This window comes from Anser anser, assembly GCF_964211835.1.
Source record: "Anser anser genome assembly, chromosome: 5".
Taxonomy (NCBI): Eukaryota; Metazoa; Chordata; class Aves; order Anseriformes; family Anatidae; genus Anser; species Anser anser.
This window is the reverse complement of record NC_139725.1, coordinates 50,756,439-50,774,672: the sequence shown is the minus strand read 5'-3', so window position 1 is coordinate 50,774,672 and position 18,234 is coordinate 50,756,439. Positions and strand designations below refer to the sequence as shown.

At 44.2% G+C, this 18,234-nt stretch overlaps 1 protein-coding gene and 1 long non-coding RNA gene across 4 annotated transcripts in view; one reads left to right on the top strand and one right to left on the bottom strand.

Annotated features, from left to right (window-relative positions):
* Nucleotides 1-1,107: 1,107 nt before the first annotated feature.
* Nucleotides 1,108-13,843, bottom strand: LOC310901002. Of its 2 annotated transcripts, none has more exons than XR_014585518.1 (3): nt 11,672-13,843; nt 6,682-11,584; nt 1,108-2,616 (listed from the first exon to the last, which is right to left on the bottom strand). It is a non-coding gene; the product is annotated as an uncharacterized lncRNA (long non-coding RNA). The 2 variants fall into 2 exon arrangements; XR_014585519.1 differs by lacking the exon at nt 1,108-2,616 and having other exon boundaries at nt 7,188-11,584; nt 11,672-12,905; nt 13,191-13,843.
* Nucleotides 13,844-13,975: 132 nt separating this feature from the next.
* ITPK1 (inositol-tetrakisphosphate 1-kinase) overlaps nt 13,976-18,234 on the top strand; it is a 143,079-nt gene continuing 138,820 nt past the window's right edge. The window contains exons 1-2 of one of the 2 annotated variants that reach the window (XM_083839833.1): nt 13,976-14,104; nt 14,405-14,580. In XM_083839833.1, the coding sequence (XP_083695959.1) occupies nt 14,486-14,580 (95 nt within the window). In that variant the 5' untranslated portion in view covers nt 13,976-14,104; nt 14,405-14,485. Of the gene's footprint in view, nt 14,120-14,404; nt 14,581-18,234 lie in introns of both variants that reach the window. The other variant, XM_083839835.1, reaches the window with a different exon arrangement.

Genomic DNA, 18,234 nt, shown 5'->3' with positions numbered 1-18,234 from the left:
TAAGCATAAAGCCCACAGTTGCACTTAAGATTCTGAAGAAAAAGGATTGAAATCTATGGTTTATTCATACTTAACAGGTCTGTCTTCTGAATGGTTAGAATTGGGAAGGGAAGATGGCTTAGGATTTAACGTGCTTCATTTGTTGTTCTTTTCTTCTGTATTAATCATAGGCCTGAATTATGGTTATGAAGAGAAAGATTTAAAGAGTTTGGGAATCTGCCATAGCAAAAGCAAGCTGCTTTTGAAAGTAGAGGTGTAGCATCAGATAGAGTGATTTGTACTATCTTTGGGCTAGAATTCAATTTGTGTAAACTCAGTGTTATGCTTAATCCTTAACACAATATGAGAAGGGACACAGCAAATAGCTGCTGATTTTTTTGTTGTTTGTTTGTTTTGTTTTTCCCTGCTGTTGGGAAACAAAAATAGGACTAATGGAACAAATAGAGACCATTCTCGGCTCCAGAGGGGTTTAAAGTCACCAGGGCTAGTAACAATGAAGGGAGAACAACTCATTCTCTCCATACTGAACTAGGGACATATATAGAGTGAGACTCAAATGATTAATATTCAGGCTGCAAACAAGAGGAGAAAATTGTACTAGCAACAGGCATAAGCTACTGACTACTAAGTAGGTCCATACTGATAAGAAAACACTGAGGACAAGCTAGGAGATTGGTCTGAAGGCAAAGATCCAGATGAACATGGCCTATGGTTAAGCATAGCCAGTGCTAAGCTAGAGGCTCTTATAGCTCTAGTACAGTCTGAAGGCCCAGGGCTCAGCTTAAATGGGGCTCCTGAGCTCACTGGCAGGGGGCAGGTGAGGCTTGTTGGGCTTATTAAGGCCTGTTGGTGCACTTGGGACCCTGACAAAGTACTTAGGACAAGTGAGGGCTGACAGAAAGAAAACAAGAGTTGGTTGTAATCTTTGCATCAAAACAAAGTTTTCATGCATAGTGTTAAATTAAGGTCTTAACCAGGCTTAGATTTGGGCCAAAGTAGAAGAGCAAACGTAGAAGAGCTGAGATCATTCCCAAACCACAAGTAGCTGGGCTTCCAAATGGAAGGTAGAAACTGAAAGGAAAAATGCACCCTGCATAATTTGTGAATAAAGATTTGTGAATAAAGATTGTGAATAAAGATTTGACATAGTTGTAGGTAGGGTTCACATTATTGACAAGTAACTAAGAAGTGAGAAACTAATTACAGAAACATTTTTCTCAAGAACACGTTAGTACTGTGTTCATAAAGAAATACAGAATAGAAAGGTTTTTCAGTGAACCTTGTGTAACACAAAAAGCTAAGGGTGCATGTTTATAAAAGGAGAATGGTTTTAGTTTTCCTTTTTCTTTTTTTTTTTTTTTTCTCAGAACAAGATTTATACTGGTCATGTGAATTTTTATCAGCGAGTGAATGAAAGTGCAGTGTTTTTGCAGCTCGTGAAATTTTTGTTGTCTATTACATGTAGTTATATTGAATTTCAGAGTATCCTGTTGTGGTGCAGTAACTTGTTTTGATCGGCTACTTATACTATCATCTGCTGGGAGACAGAAACATCGGTTTCTCTCAGTTTCGTATGCTTTATTTCACATTTCATGAACCCTTAATTTGTATTTTATATCTTTTGTTTCTTCTGAAAGTAAGACAGTCTTCAGATTCCTTTTTTTTCTTGAGTGGTTGTTTTGTCTTTACTGTTATCTTTCTTTGAATTTCTCTGTTGGAAGCATCTGTTTTCTTATGGGGGTAGTACATCAGTATTGTGGAAGCAAGTAAGGCTCTTTTAAATAAACTGGCATTTTTATGTTTTATTTCTTCTCAGTTTGAATTCAAATATTTTGTTTGCTTGTTTTGTCTGTGTTGATCCCACGAAGCAGAGATCTTCAGTGAACTGTATATTATCCATGGCGATCCTTTCCTGCTTTGACTTGCTTTTTATGCATTGAAATGCAGGGACCTTCAATTACCTTGATGGTCTCATCCTGAAATTCTGCTCTAGCATTTGTTTCTTTACAGCAGACACATCTAAGTAAAGCTTTAGGCAATCCTATTATCCAGGTTCTGTGGAATACCAGACATACTTTGTTCTCGGTTTGTCTAAAATTATTCCAGAAATATTTACCATCTTTCCAACAAACTCTGCATTTTTGATACTTACAAGTAAAATACCTATATCATTCTCCCAAACATCCACAACAAACATCAGCCAAAGGTAGAATTACAGAATGTTACTCTTTGTCAGAGTGTCTTTAAAGAACTGAGTCTTTTATGAAGATGGGCCTTGGCCTTTTGGCCTTTGCCTTATAGATTGAACTTTTAGGTTTCATTACAGTGATACTCCTTTCTCATTAGTTACCACTGAATATAAGCTTCAGATTTCCATCTTCTGTGGTAAAAATAATTGTAACAGGAAAGAGTTGAAATGTTTGCTTTTACCTTATGTTTTCAGCCAGTTTCAAAGTGTCTCAAAAGTTTAACAAGAACTGACAAAACATACCTAAAGAGTACCATCAGAGATAGTTAGTGACTGAGTATTTAAGCAGAGGACAAACATAATTTATGCAGAAGCAATGCAGGTATTGGTTTCACAGCTCCATCGGTATGACCCAACCTTGTAGTGATCTAGAAAGAAAGAGAGCAAGCCTGCAGAATTTCTGCCAGAACAGTTTTCAGCTAGAAACTGCATTTCAGCGAAACCATTATTCATTACAGTTTATTGATGTTAATTAAATCTACGCAAATAATATTCAACAAAAATTTACTTCCAAGACTGCCATTAAACTGCTGAGAAATCAGAATCTACTCTCCTGGGATTTCAGCTAAGGTCTGCTCCTGCTGCCAGAAAAGAACAGTTATTGAATTTCCATGCTGAGTTTGCTGCTGCCAACAGGTTTGTTCATATAAACAAGTTAACTGAAAAGTCACCCATGTTAGGAAGAAAAACAGATTTGAAACCAGGGGTCTGGCAGACCTAAATGCTGGCCTCTGCCATTTGGCCTAAAAGAGTTACTTTTCAACTATCAGCAGGGGAAAAAAAAAAAAAAGTAAAAAACAAAAATCTTTTTCTGTGAAGGTCAGTCATTAAAGTGTATGCACTGTCCTTCTTTCTTCCTTCCATATACACATTCCAAGAGAAACATCTGACCACCTGACGGGGTGACAGCTCTGTCCTCATTAGAAGATGTTGGGATACCCTTGGTCGTTTGTTTTGGTTTGTTGTGTGTTTTTTTTTCTTCTTTGTTACTTTTTTTCCCCAAATTTCCAGTAATTATCTTTTCTTCTGTGATGCTTTTGTGCAGGATGTCAATAATACCATAGAATGAGTTTGAAGAGATTTAGTTATTGTCTCTTCCAAGCTGCCCTGTTCCCAGGCTGTGCCTATCTTTCTTAGACTGTGAACTATGTGCAGAAGGGAGTATCTATATTTAGATTCTCCTAAAGCATAACTTTCTGTTACTAAACAAACAGTGAAAGAGCACAGTTCAGATCAGTCCTTTTCCCACATTCAAATTTTGTTCATAAGGATCCCAGCATTTTTACGTAGATCAGGATAGAAATTTGGGGGGTGGCAGATAGGATATTCTTTGAGATTCGATGAATCTAAGCTTTCATTTAAGAAAAAAAAGTGTGTGTTTGTGTACGTGCATGTCTGTCTTCTCTTAGGAACCTCTTCCCTGTGTCCTGTTAGAGCTTAGGAATTAGCACATAGTCATCAACTCCTAAAATGCACTGCAAGAGACATACGTATAAGACATCCATCCACATGACGTGAGGGTTGATACCTTCTTAGTCACAGAAATGTTTGCAGACAATATAAAAAAACAGAACTCCCGCTTCCCTGCAGAAGTATCAATATCTTCCTTTTTTTCCAACCTCATTTTATTTGGTTCTTAAAAGCTTTATTATTTCTCATTTTCTAGGATAATCAAATCGCCTAGTATTTAACCACTTCATAATGTTTTATTAACAGAAGATTCTGCACACTGTTTTGTCTCTCAACAGTACCTTTAGTGGTTTATTTTCAAAACTGTTCTACATATATTCTTTGTTTATACTTTATACTTTAAACCCACAATTTAGGTTTTTTTGGGGGGTATAAATAATGGAAAGGATTGTGTTGGGCACTTGAGGGTAACTGGTGCCTCAAAAAGTCACAGTCCTGTTTATTAATTCTCTTTATTTAGTCTAACCAAAACCAACAGCTTTTACTCTTCTGGTAATATATTCTGTGTTTTAGTTGCCTAGGTGTCTCTTCCAGATCCCTGGTGACTTGGTCTCTTTAGTATTCCCTCATGGTCCTTACAGAAGGAAAACCTAAACCTGGATGAGTAACAGACTTGTCCAAGGCAACAGAAAGCCTTGGTGTCAGAGTCAGGCTGAATGACAAAAGTACCTGATGGCTGTTCCTAGCGTTAGACCCGGGGAGCACCTAGTTATGCTTTCAAGGGCACTCGGAGCTGTCAGCTCAAGTGAAAGGCCAGGCCAAGTGCCAGTATCTGGAAGGGCTTTCATATAAATTTCATCATCTGGGAGTAAGTGGAGGGCTCCTGTTGTTGTTATGGACTTTAGTGGAAGAAAAAAGCAAGTTCAGTTCCCTGTGGTTGAGAAGTGGTTTATTATGTAAGACACCTTCACCTTGTTTTTTAACCGAATTTGTCTTTTTCTGAAACGCGTGCTAGAGGCCTGTACAAGAAGTTGTCACAGGGTCAGACCCAGAACGGAGCCATTTGAATGGAGACGTTAGCAACAGCTGGTGGTTACTCTCAAAGGGAGTGTTCCGTTAATTTATTAGTTAGTGAATATTTGCATTTCATTTAACAAAAACACATTAAGCAGTATTAGCAAATTTTTCAAACAAAAGGTATTACGGTTGGTTTTGTTGTTGCTGCTTTTTTTGTTTGTTTTCCTTACTGTGCAAAGTTTGTAACCTGCTACTCTTATGTGAAATCAAATGAAATTTCAGGCTGTAATGTCTACATCAGCTCTATCGTTATCATAAAGCTCCAGGTGAGTATTTAAATGTCTCCATCTTAGCACACATATTGCTGCATTTGTCGGCGTTCTTACAGAGGTGATGTGTCTGCTTTTCCACACAAATGTGTGTTCTGTTTGCCTTCTACCAACAGAATGTAAACATAACCATGGCAATATGGAGGTATTTACAAGGTAAAGAAATACGCTTGTAGGAGATGTTAACAAGTACAAATGCATCCAAAGCAACACTTTCTCGCCATGAAAACGTGTTTAGCTTCAATGTCTTGCTGAGCGTGTGTTTCTGCACTGCTTTGTGTAATAGGACGTACAGTACCTTCCTTGCAAACGGTGCCTCAACATAGTGCAGAGCTCGTTTGCATCATGCTCACAGTGTGCTGGGTAACTACCACCGGCCGAAGTGTTTCACCAGCAAATTGCAGTAATGCAATGCAGTGCAGCACTGATACTGTTTCAGTGGATTGTGATACAACCTAAAACCTATCCTAATTTGGGTGTTGAAGTAGAGAAGTTACAATCTGGAGTTTTTTCACTTTCAGTGCTTTCACTTGTCTCTTTTTCACTAGCCAGTCAGTATAATTTTCAGGCTGTTTTGCTTTCATATGCATTTTCAGAGTGCTCCTGATAACAGCTCTGGCAAAACAGTCTCACAAACAGCAGCAAGTCTTTAGCCTGATAACCACCATGATGCCATGCAGAGGGGGAGGATGAGAGTAAAATCAAGCAGAATGATATTTGGGTGGCTTTACACAGTAAAAATGCTTAGAAACTTAGTCAGCAAGCACTGGGCTAGTGGGTGAGAATAACCACGCTAACCTGGGAGGACCAGAAAGGACAGCAGAATGTAAGGTGTAGCTGCTGCTTCTCTGGAAATCTGCACAAATGTGACCCCAAAGCACCAACATTAGCCAAAAATATGAGAGCTTTATCGCTGTAGAAAAGTCTGATACTTGGAAGCTCTCCATTCTCCAGCCGTGTGGAGTGATCATAAGCAAATCCTTTGAGACTATTGTCATTGAAGTAGAGATTATTAAAAGGGTCCAGCTTTGAATTCTTGTAAAATAGAGCATGTGGGATCTTTTGACAGGATCCACATGCCTATTATATTTCATTCTCCCCCTACTCCACCCTAATGCAGGCTTCATCATTACAGAATAGGTCATGGTTATACAAATCATGATCAATTTCCTTTGCAGCTTCACAGATTTTATTGCAGAGTACCCAAATTTTCACCCAAAACCACTATCAATTTTACCTTGAAGTGATCTGGTCTGACTTCTGTTTCTCTGGCTTGTGAAACCACATTCTAGAAGAACTCTTCAGTTCAAGTCACTATAAAATAACTCCAGCATATGTGTTTGTGAGATTAAAAAATTGTGGAAGTATCAGAAAAAGGATGGAGGTTTATGAGGAAGATGTACTGTGCATTAGAAATGTTGCTGTTGCTTTGAACTATGTAGGTGAAAATACAGGAAAGCATTTTAGTGAAGGCTGAGGAACTGAGCCAGGAAAGACTTTTAAGTTATTTGGACTTTTTTGACAGAACAAGATGCCTGCCTCTACTAAAATTTCCTGTTCACCAGGGATCCAGGGCTGCAGAGCAGGTTTGTGGTGCAGGAAGCTATGTTACTCAGTGAATAATGGTAATTTAAATAAGCCCCGTGACATAAAAGGCATATGCATTTATGAACTTACATTATTATGATTATTATGCTATTAGGGAGAATTGTGCCCAACTGAATTTCTCTTCAAAAGTACATCTGTCAAGGAATACAAAACCATTATTGATATGACAGTGCTGAAAGACAGTACAAGGCAGGCTTTAGCTGGAACACTGCGTGTGAGCACAAAGCAGCTGTGTTCTTTAGAGAATTTGTCTACCTCGGCACCATGTCTGGTGCCTTTTGCCAAAAGGCCTTTTAGCCCAGTGGTTGAAACACTTTATGACAGCTCCTTGACATGTCCTGAGTCCTCCTCTCTCTAAATGGTGGCATGGCTTATTTCCACCGCTTTAGCATGTTTTTCTCCCTCTCTGTTTTCTCCTGTCAGGTTGCCGCTTTGAGCAAGTATCCCACTTCACAGGCTCTGTGCAGAAAGAACCCTTACACGGAGTGCTTAGGGTTAGGAAAGGACATTCTTCTAACCCCCTCATCTGATTTCTTCAGATAGTTTTTCCAAATAAATAAACGAATACATAAATATATAAGTAACATGTATTATTTATCCAGGTACACATGGATTTGTTGCATAGTTTCAAAAAAAAAATAATCAGAGGATGGACCTCTAAGACATTGAACTCCTATATATGTTGGGGAGATTGCATCCCCGTGGAGAGAAAAGGTGCAACATGAGCTCACCCCTTATTAAATAGTGGGAATCTTTATAGGCCCGGGTTATTACAAACTGTGCATCCATGTGAAAAGCTTATTTCAGAAGTCACACCAGAAAACTGACGCACAGGGCAAGCAAGCTCTGAGGGAAGGGAAGATAACAACAGGGCAGCTTTGTAATTCAAGGCTGTTCAAGGCTGCTCTCGTATGAAGTACAGAGGCACAGAACCACTCAGAGCTTTTGCTGTGAGCCTGGCTAGGGAAGTGTCCCTTGTGCTGTCAGATGAGTGGCTGGGAAGCTCTGCCTGTCCAGGCAGTCCCCTGATGTCAGTACGGGGTTATAACATGGCCCACATTTGGATGATCTCTTTGCCTATATTTTATTTACAGGCTGATCAGCACTGAAGATGTGCTATAAGTTTAACAGCATGGTGTTGCAGCAAGTAAATATCAACAGAATTGAAACCCATGCAACTGTGTCTTACAGGGTCTAGGCAATTTAAAATGTCTGAAAGTTTGTTATCTGAAATAAGCTGTATATCTTGGTTAACAAGCCTGGATATCTAGTAGAAGCTCAGGGCTATAACCAAATTGCAGTCTCAATTGACTATTCCTGCATTTTGTTTTGGTTTTGTTCGATTTTTTTCTTTTTATGCTACAGCTGCTCATCTCCTGCTTTCTGTAACTTGCTTGTCTCTTGAATTTCCAAGTCTTCTCTATAAGACCTTCCTCTTCCTTCAGAAGGGCTGCATGTAGGAGGAGTTTGAAACAATATGGTACAGGACAGAGAATGTTGAGAAGAAGAGATGTACATGCATAATTTAATCTTTGGATATGAGGTTGGTATTTTAGTGAGAAGGGGAAAAAAGCATCTTTTGGTCATTGAGTATTGACATGGAAGAACATTTCAGAATACAGTCCTTGTGGAGAAAAAAACAAAGAAGGGTATGACTGGCAGAACAAGACAGGCATTAAGCTCCTGCCTCCTGTGCAGGAGAAAGTAGAAAGTGAGTCTGTGCACTGCTGATTCCTAAGGATGAGTAGCTTGTAAGTGCAAAAATGAACAGTACCTAACTCACAGAAGGGCTTCCCCAGCTGTGTCTGCAGATTATCTGCTTGTAGCATCTTTAGTTAACTGCAGGATAGCTGCGGTATGACCTAAAGAACTCGTGAGTGTCTAGAGGAAGCCACTTTTGGTTAAGATTGGGGTTGTTTCCAAAAGCATTTCTGTATCTTGCTGACAAAGACTGAGTTTGCTCTGTGAGGGCTTTGCAGGCAAAAATGAGGTCTCTCCTTCCACAACATGTTTGTATGCTGGAGATACCATCAAATGGATTGATTTTGTATTTTTTTTTTTAATATACTTCAGATAATTCACTTTGGACTGACATTGGCATGAGCTTTGGAACTGTTTTTTCTGTATCTATTCTTTTTGCATTTGTAACCCTACACATCCTGGTAGTTTCTGAAAATATGAAAATTACCGCTCTTCCCAGACAGCTAAAAAGCCCATGTTTCCTAATGTGAGCATGCGGAATCAGAAAACACAATGGTTTTGTGAAACTTGTGGCCTGTGAACTTTTAGTGAACTGTAAGGAAGCATTAAAAAAAAACAGGAAGAGGGTCCTCAATCTTTGAAGGCCTAAGCATGAAAAGAAAGTGCAAGTGATGGTGTGGCAGCGCAGGCCACATCAGGCTTTATCTTTCCTGTTTTCTCCATTTTAGCAGTTTGAAATATTCAGCTGTAGCCACAAACAACTTGTGGAAGTGAAGGACCACTGGAGTGAGGATATGTGCTTTAGATCCTCTGGAACAATGTGGACTTAACCCAAGAGACAAAGACAAATGCATATGGGATAATAATGGTAGGATACATATATGTCCAGGTCCCTTTATACATACAAATTCTGTATCCATGCCAGTCTTACTTAGAGGCATCATTTTAAAACTGGTTGCATTGTTTTAAAAAGTAAAACATTCTAGCCACACGCAATTTGATTTTTTTTTTGTTGTTGATGGAAAGATGTCTCATTTTGCTAGAAGCATGCTCCCTGGAATGGTCATATGGACTTAAAGCCACCTGGTTAAAAATATAAGACCTATAACCCAAGTAGCTCTCTTAACATGAAGACTGTAGGTAGAGAAAGCTTCAGTCCAGCCTAATCCTTATCGAAGCCTCAGTCCGAATCTGATGCACTGTCAGGTTACCCAGATTCTTCAGAGAATAGTCTCCGGACTCCCTTACACATGTGGTCTGAATGATTTTAATGATTTGATCAGTTGAGTAAATCTCCCCATATATCTCTAATTGTACCAGCATGAAAGAGGTCACATAAACATCCTTTCCGTGTAACTTACTCCCATATCAGAAGGCAAAAGAGCTACAGCAACGTACGTCAGTGCAGCTTGGAGCCACACTTGGGATTTGACTAACAAACGTAATTCAGTTCAAAAAATCTACTCCAACTGGCAGAATTATACTGTTACACGATTTTGTCATCTTTTGCATCGTCTGCACGCTTTTTTGTGGTTTTCGATTCTTTGTTTACTGATGATACGCTTTCCTTAGCTTATGAGGTCAAAACGAAGCCTGCACGCAAAGAGCTACAAGCGAAGTGACCAAACTTGGCAGCCGGACCCTTTCTTAGTTTCCCACAGCTTGTACATTCACCAGAGCCCAAAATAGCCAAACTCCTGAGATGCACATACAGTAAGAGATACTGCCTATAATGGTGGTTTTGTTGCAGTTTCAAAAAACAAAAACAACAACAAAAAAACCCACCATACCCTGTTTTCAGTACTGGAACATAAGAGCTCGCTGGTGTAACCCAGCAATCCAAGTGAGCAGCGCTCCGCTGGGGCTGGTGAGAGTTAGCTCAGGGGTCCCTGAACGGCACTGCGTTGGCCCACACAGGTGCTGTCACCTTCCAGGCTTTATTAGTGCCCTCTTTTGAATGCTTTTGAGCCCTTAGAGCTGAATTCCCTCTTCTGCTCTTTCTACAAGATCCCAGAAATACTGATGAGTCTCAACCAATGTTCACCAATCTTTCTTTGCTTTATGAAATCAAAATACTGCAGTTTTTTGCAGCATAGGTTGTTGTTGTATAGAACTGCATAGGTTGTTTGGGGAGTAAGGGAGTAGTCGTACGGGTGAGCACCATGCTTTCACCATCCTCTTCTGCTGCTGTTAAAATGGGATTGCCACCAAGCAAGGCAGCTCTGTGCTTTCTCTTCCTGGCCTCCTTCTTCCAGCCCCTTCACTGCCTTCTGCCACTATAACTATGCTTGTGCCACTACAAACAGGTATGGCAATGCAGATGGGGAATTGATTTGGTTTTGATTAAGACTAAAATATTTTTGTCTACCTTGAATTTGTTTTAGTCTAAACAGTTCCCAGCTCCCTGCTTCTGTTTCCCGTGAAGGGGGGCACGGCAGGAAGCGAGGACAAGTGGCTGTTTCTGGAGGGACTGCTGCTCTCAACAGCAACGCCTGGTTTAGCTGACTGTAAAATGACAGTTTGATTTCCAGCTAGCAAGGCTAATCCCCCTGTGCTGTCTGCACGGACAATAGGCCATTCAGAGAGAGGGAGCTGGGCTGAATCAGCCACTAGAGGGGCCTCCCTCCCGTGACCGGCTGTACAGGAGCGCTACAGGGGCTGGCTGAAGTTTGCGTCTCTACTAGAGTTAGGCACTGTGATTTGGAATACAAAAATCAGAAATGAGCTTTCATCCCTGAGTACTGACTTTCACTGGCTTGTCACTGAAAAGCTGCCGGTCCGGAGTACATTTGGACGTTTCCAGACAACAGCAGAGTTTTGCCAGAATTTAGGCAAAAACCAACCACAAACTGGAAAAGCTCTGCTTCCCTCACAGGCGTCCTCTACTAACCACTGCCAAAGAGGTCACACCTGGCCTTCTTACCAATCTTGCAGTAACGAATCTGTTGTGGATGTGGCAGAGGGCTGAGCAAATGGCAGCCCACCATGCTTCTCGTTCACGTCTCTCCAGCTGCCTCACCGGTGAGGACCAGCCCCAACGCTGTGCAACACCAGGGCTCTCCTTTACGTCCCTCAAAGCCAAGGAGAAGCTGCAGCGCGGTCTGCGCAGGGTTTTGTCGTGCTCCCTCCTGCCTAGAGACATGTTCCAGCAGTGCCTTGTCAGCACGTCACCCGACCCGGTGGTAGGACTGGCTGGAGAAAGCGAAGGCCTCTCCTGGCACTGAAGGCTCAGCCCTTCCTCTTGGCTATCTGCAGCAGAGTCACATCTGCCCTGCAGACAGAAAGGGCGTTAAAAGAAAACAGATAAAAGCTAAACTGCAGGCAGTGAAAATAACATCACCTTCTTTTTTCCACTCACTGTTAAAGATCCAGTCGTGACTTCTGCCAGGTGATGAGACAATTGTTCTTAATCATTCATTGAGAAAATATACTTCAATAACTAGCGAAACGAATGGAGATGCCTCATCTTATTCCAAAGTGAACTCCCATGGAATTTCTCTGACTTGTACCACGTGGCAAGTGTCCAACCTCATCTGAGCCCCTGTTTGTGTTGAAAGGGACAGAAGACAAGGTGTGAGAGGTTCCACCTAAAACAAGGAAACCTGCTTTGACCTGCAGCTGAAGCTAAGATGAAGAGGAAGATAGTTCTGACTGCTGGAGGGCTTGAGATCTTAATCAGCCCTCACCCCTTTAATTAGCATGAAGCAGCTCATGAGTTGCAGCTTACAGCATCAGGCCGTAGAAAATCGCAGGAATAATCAGCCTGCTCCTGATCAGGAATTGGGTAAACATTACCCTGGGGCTTCGTGTGGTCACAGGTTTGGCATTGCCTGAACTGGCTCTGCAATGTAAATAGAGGATTGTAATGTATTTAGCAACATTATGCAGCAAAGCACAGTGCAGTGGCTCACCATTTGAAATATATTTCTCACGTCTGAAATTGTTCAAGGGTTAAGATTTAAAAAAAAAAAAAAAAGGCTGTTTGAAAGGGATTTAAAGCTTTCTCTTTTCTAGGATTGAATCTCGTCTCTGATATATGTCATTTAATTTTGCCTAAACTGGAGCAAAACAAATTCCTACTTTGTAGCTCCTGTTTCATTTCTATAAGAGCCAAGAATGCTTAACACCTCTGAAAACCTGCTCTCCCATATCTGGAAAGAAGTTCATAAATCTTTCTGTCTCTGCAGACTGTGATTTAAATTGGTCTGAAACTGACATTTCTTAAAGAAAAAAAAAATCAGAAAGAAATCATTTAGGAAGATGGCTTCAATTATATCATGTTTCAATGCATCCATATTCCATTATGATATAAATACGAATCTTGAGCTTAATATGCTAACACAAATCATAATAAAGTCTAAAAATAAAGCCAGTGAAGCGATAGCTGAAATAAAGCATTGATTTGAAAAGCGAAAACAAACTGTTTCAGGATTCTTACTTTATTTTGACAATGTCTGATTAAGCCTTGTATTGAGTTGCACATTTTCCTGAAGTTACCATGCTTTCTTGAAATGTATAAACGTCAGTGAAACCTTTTGCAGCAGAAACCGTGCTACCAACATCCATCTACTGGTTCCAATTATATTTCTGAACTGTGCAAAAATACGTGAATATGACTCAGATCGTGTGCTCCAAAAAAATGAAGGTTATGCCGCATTAGCGGCAAATAATTTGATTAGCTGAAGTAGAAAAATAAACTTTTATTATTCAAAGCCCCTGCAAATGGACAAGGAGTACTACTTTATAGGTTTCCCAACAACTTCAGTGGGAGCTGCTTGTAGGCGACTCCACTCCCCGCACACTTTCACATATACCCTTGGCTTAGGATGACTTCACTGTTAATGTAAATAACGAAAGGAATGTAGAACGGTCTCTACCTACTCCCCGGGTCAATGACCCCCTTCATGTTTCTTAAGGCTTCCCTGGCTTTACCCCTTCCTTCCCTCGAGCGGAGGTTTCTGACGAAGCCGCGAGGCCGCGCTCGCCGCGGCCCCGTGAGTCAGCAGCCAGGGCCGCGCGGGGCTCCTGCGGCACGGCCCGAGGGCATCACCCGCGCCCCAGGTGCTGCCAAGCCCCCGCGAAGGGAGTACTCCTCCGCCCCCGAAGAGAGAAAACCTAAACCGAAACGCAAGTCACCCCGCGAGCGTTCGGGCTGGGTGATATTCGTTTCAGACGGAGGGGAGAAAGAAGGGATGGAAAATAATGCTCGGGCCGTGAGGTGCCGCAGTAACTCAGACGGAGAGGTTCTTCAGCTGGAATCAAAGGCAGAGCAGCTGCCAAGGCATTTAGGAACGCGCCCCTCAAAATAAAAGGGGGGGGGGGGGGAATGCCAGCTCGTGCTGGTGCTCAACCAGCATGAAAAAAAAGAAGTTAAAGAAGAAATTGTTGTTACTGAAAGTTCTGCGTAAACCCTTCCAGACGCTTGCCAAGTGCTGGCAGAAGGCAGACCCTCGGCTGTGCGGCGAGAACTCACGCCTTTACTTATTTTAGTTATTTTTCCCGAGAAGGACGCAGCTCCGCCGCCACAACGCCCCCGGCAGCTGCGGGCACCTCGGCCCCGGCACCCGCACCGGGGGCTGCGGGGCGGGCCCGGCCGGGCCGCCCGGGGCGGGGCGGGGCCGGGGCCGGGGCCGGGGCCGGGGCGGAGGGAGGGACGAGGAGGAGGAGGAGGAAGTGGAGGCGGTTGCGAATAGCGGGCAAATGGGGAGCTGAGCGGCTGCAGCAGCACCGCGCAGCAGCAGCAGCAGTACCAGCAGCAGCAGCGGCGGAGCCGAGCCGAGCCGGCAGCGGGGTCCGTGCAGGCGGGGTCCGTGCAGGGGGGCGGCCCGGGCTCGGCACGGTTCGGCTCGCGGGCAGCGGTTTCGTGCCGGCTGGGCTCTGCTTGGCTCGACTCGACTCGGCTGGGCTGGGCTGGGCTCCGGCTGGCGGCAGGGGCACGCCGTGGCCCGGCCGGGCTCGCTGCCCGCCGTGCGGGGCAGGGCCTGCCGCGGCCGGCTCGCTGCGGCGGCGCGGTGCCGGGTCCTCCCTCGGCAGAGCCGTCTGATTGCTCTCCCTTTCTCTCTCTCTTTTATTTTTTATTTTAAATTTAAAGCCGTCGCTCCGCAGACGCCGAGTGCGAGCAGCAGCAGCAGCAGCCGCCGCCGGGGCGCCCGGGAGCAGCGCGCCCGGCACCATGCAGACCTTCCTCAAGGGGAAGCGGGTGGGCTACTGGCTGAGCGAGAAGAAGATCAGGAAGCTCAATTTCCAGGCCTTCGCCGAGCTCTGCCGGTAAGCGGGCGGCACGGCGCCGGGGCCGGGGCCTGCGCCCTCCCGGGCGGCTGCGGGGCGCGTTGGGGCCGCCCCAGAGCCCTGCCCGGCCCTCGGTCGGGGCTCGGCGGCTCCCGCAGCCCGGCCGGCCCCGGGGCGAGCCCGAGGAGCGGGGGTAACTTCCCGCCCTGCGCGTCCCGGCCCCTCGGGAGCCCGGGTTGAGCTGGGACGTGGAGGGGGCGGCTGGAGCGGGGTAGCTGTGGCTGGCGTGCTCCCCGAGGTGCGCGGCGCTTTGGGAAGCTGTAATTGGGCTTCATCGGGGGAGCTGAGAGGATCTCACACACGGTGCGTTGCACAACCAGTTCTATTATTGAAGTGTAAGCGTGAACTTCATGTGGGTCCAAGGTCTCGTGACACATGCGTTATAGCCTCTGAAGAACAGTTTTGTCTTATTTCTTTCCATTACTACATTTATATCAAGGATACAAAATAAACTTTGATAATTGAAAATGTCCTAAGTCACCATCTTTATAATTTCTGCAAAGTCTGCTCAGAGTTTGCAGAATACATTTTATAAGACTTCAGGTACGCTTTATTAAGGCACGTCGTGCTAAAAACAGCAGTGCCCGCATTCTGAATTCCTGCTGGCAGCACTGGCTCTTCTCTGCAAAGACGAAGGAGGCACAAGAAGCAGGAAACTATTTTGAGAAAGTAGCAGAAGCTTTTGCATCAGCCTGTGTTCTTGGCGTTCTGTATCTGCTCAGTCAAACCTCAGCAAAACCTACCAGATTTTCTTAAAATATAGAAAGGACCGCAAGCTCTGGTTTAATGTCTTTTTAAATTTCATGTGGTTCTCCAAACAAAATACTTCCGAAAGAGTGATGCCAAGTTCTGGGCCTGCCTAAGAGATTTTTTTTGTGATGCTCGAAAATACGCTTTAACCTCTAATAAGTGTTAGAGAAATGTTGTTGTTAGGGCCTTGATGTTGGGTATAGGTTGGATTTCATAAGCAGAAACTAAGAGGAATCTTAGAAAGTACATAGCTGGTTTCTCATAGTTATTTGCTTTTCATTCCTGGTATCATATGCGGTACTTTATGTTTAGGAATCTCCAAAGATGACTTTCTGTCTTCCGCTGTTCTTGTTTCTCTTTTTGACTGTATGCCTTGCTTTACTTTCTCTACTTCAGAAATTCTTTACGCTTATGTTTCATAACGTAGATACACAATTTCTTTGTGTATTGTACAAATTTATTAATAGTTTTAAGTCCTGGCTGTGCTTTGAAAATTGACCCCAAAGTGTCTCTCTTGCTACACTTTCCCAATTTTGTGATGCAAATTAGGCTACCTTACTCTGTACAAGCTAAGCTTGCTTTAAATACCATTTGCAGATGTTGGATAGATTATGTCCATTTGATCATGCTTCAATTATTTTATTTTAAAAGGCATTTAGTATTAGTCTGTTTTTAGAAGCGGAGTAAAGTGTTGGGTTTAAAGATCAATGCAGCTGCTGGAGTAAGTTGCTTGGTCGTCCATCCTGGTAACTTCCATTGATACCAGCGGGAGGCCATGTTCATTTAGGCAAAGATTTTGTGTATTTTATGCATAATATCTACTTGATTACTTGTGTATTTATATGATTTTATTGCGGCAGAAAAAGTAGTGCCAAGCTCAACATACATCTTACCAGAAATATTGTGCATAGTAGGAAATAAGGCAAGTGTACTCATTCCTGTACAGTGATTCATGCGTTAGAGTGGACTATGTGTCTGTCTGTCTACTCTATGTATTTTATGGTGACTGTTACTGGGATTTTATTTGCCTGTTGCCTAGGGATATACTTTCTGGATGACTACAAAGTTCAGTTTTGTTTGTACGAGTTTGCAGTGAAGCAGTTATATAACCCAGGAAAGTAACAGAAGACGCCTAATGAACTCCTCAAGTGTGCTGTTTTTAGACCCAGAGTATTGTTGGGATAAGAAAAGTCTTCAATTTTTTGCAGTCTGCCAGCGCAGCCAGTTCTAGCGTGAGGCACCGGTGCCATAGAGGGATTAGGGACAGACATTTCAAAACCAGCTTGAGCCATCCTCTGGGAGACGGTCTAAGTGCTGAACCGCTTTCATAGGAGTGGTTTCAGGTTTTGTCTCCAGCAGCACTCCAGAACTGAAACACTATGAAAGACGCTAGCTGAAACAAGATGTGAGTGAGCGTGAGTGCACCAGCAATGAAGGTGCTGCTCTGGGGGCACAGGCAGCCCTGTCTTCAGGTCTGTGCTCTGCAGAGACTTGGCAGGTCCCTTAATGCTGTCCTGGTGTTTGTATCCAGCTTTGATGTGCAACCTAGGCTAGGGTTTGGTAGGTTTCCCTGTTAAATTTTGGCATCTGAATCCTTCCAAGCAGTTTCGTGAAAAAAAAATTGGAAAAATTGTAGGTGCCTGCTTTCTGTTTTTTTGTTTGTTCTTAATTTTTGCTTCGTGATACAAATCTCAGGTGCGTAAGTCTGGAACAGCCTGTCCTGCCTGAACGCAGTGTCTGGGATGTTTGCCTGAGCTTTGTATTCACAAGGTAACAGGCCTTGTATTGAGGGCCTTTGAGCTCACCTGTGCTTGTGGTCCTCACTGTGGCACGCTAGCGGCGTCCTGCCAGGGCTTTATTCTTCACGGAGCGTAACAGCCTTGTCTGTGCCTCCCAGACATAGCCTGAGGAGATGAAAGCAGTGGCTGTGGTGGTATCTGCCTCCACATTTATAGCCCAGGCAGTGGTTCCCAATTTGGGTTGCGTCCCAGCGCAACCCTTAATGCTTCCACAGGGAAGTGCTCAGAGAGTTGCTGACCCAGAGGACAGAGCGCTTGCCTGGGGAAGCCGGGTTTGAGCCTGCAGCTGTTACCTCCCGAGGGAGGCTGAACCTGGGTCAGGGACCGGGCTCGCTCCTGTCCTCCTTCTGGACCTGCCACCATGCCACGGGACAGTCACCCTGCTTGCGTCTGGCCTGTGCTTCCCCCACCGGTTTTCAGTTCCGCCCAGCGACTGTTTTCTGCCCAAGCTGTCCGCACTGTAAGGCTTCTGCGTTCCGCAGCGTGCGGTGTCGGTGGGGAGGAGCGCGCCCCTCTGTCAGCCTCGCCGGTACCACGACGCTCCCCTGCGAGCTGTGGCGTGGGGCTGAGCTCCTCTGCGCCGAACAGGCCTCTTGCTGCCTCGCTCAATTTGTTAGTCAGGAGGCGATTAAAGAAGCTACTGCTGCCAAGTTGGCCTCTGCTTTTGACTGAAAGCTGCTAGGTCGCCGTGCTTTGTGTCGGGTTGGGTACCCCCTGCGTGCTGCCATATGTGCCGCACCTGCAGCTGCGCGGCCAGGCCCCCCGCGGCTGCGGCGTGCGGATCCCTGGCCTCAGCGTCTCCTGCCTGCTTTCCTTGGAGCCGCGGCGTTCAGCTCCACCAAGGCATGGCACGGTTTCAAAGCTTTAGGTAGCTGGCTCGTGGTAAAATGCGGAGTTATCTGTGGCCTGCTAAAAAGTCAGGCGAGGTTTCTAGGGACTCCTAAGTGAGAAGTTAGGAGCGTGTGGTGTGAAAATGTAGTTCTGGTGTTGTCATGTGTCCTGCTGCTGCTGAAAGGAACAGTTCCCCCTTCTTCCAGCTGTTTGGCCTTATCCACTGTCTCAAGCTGGTTTTAGTGGTTATGCA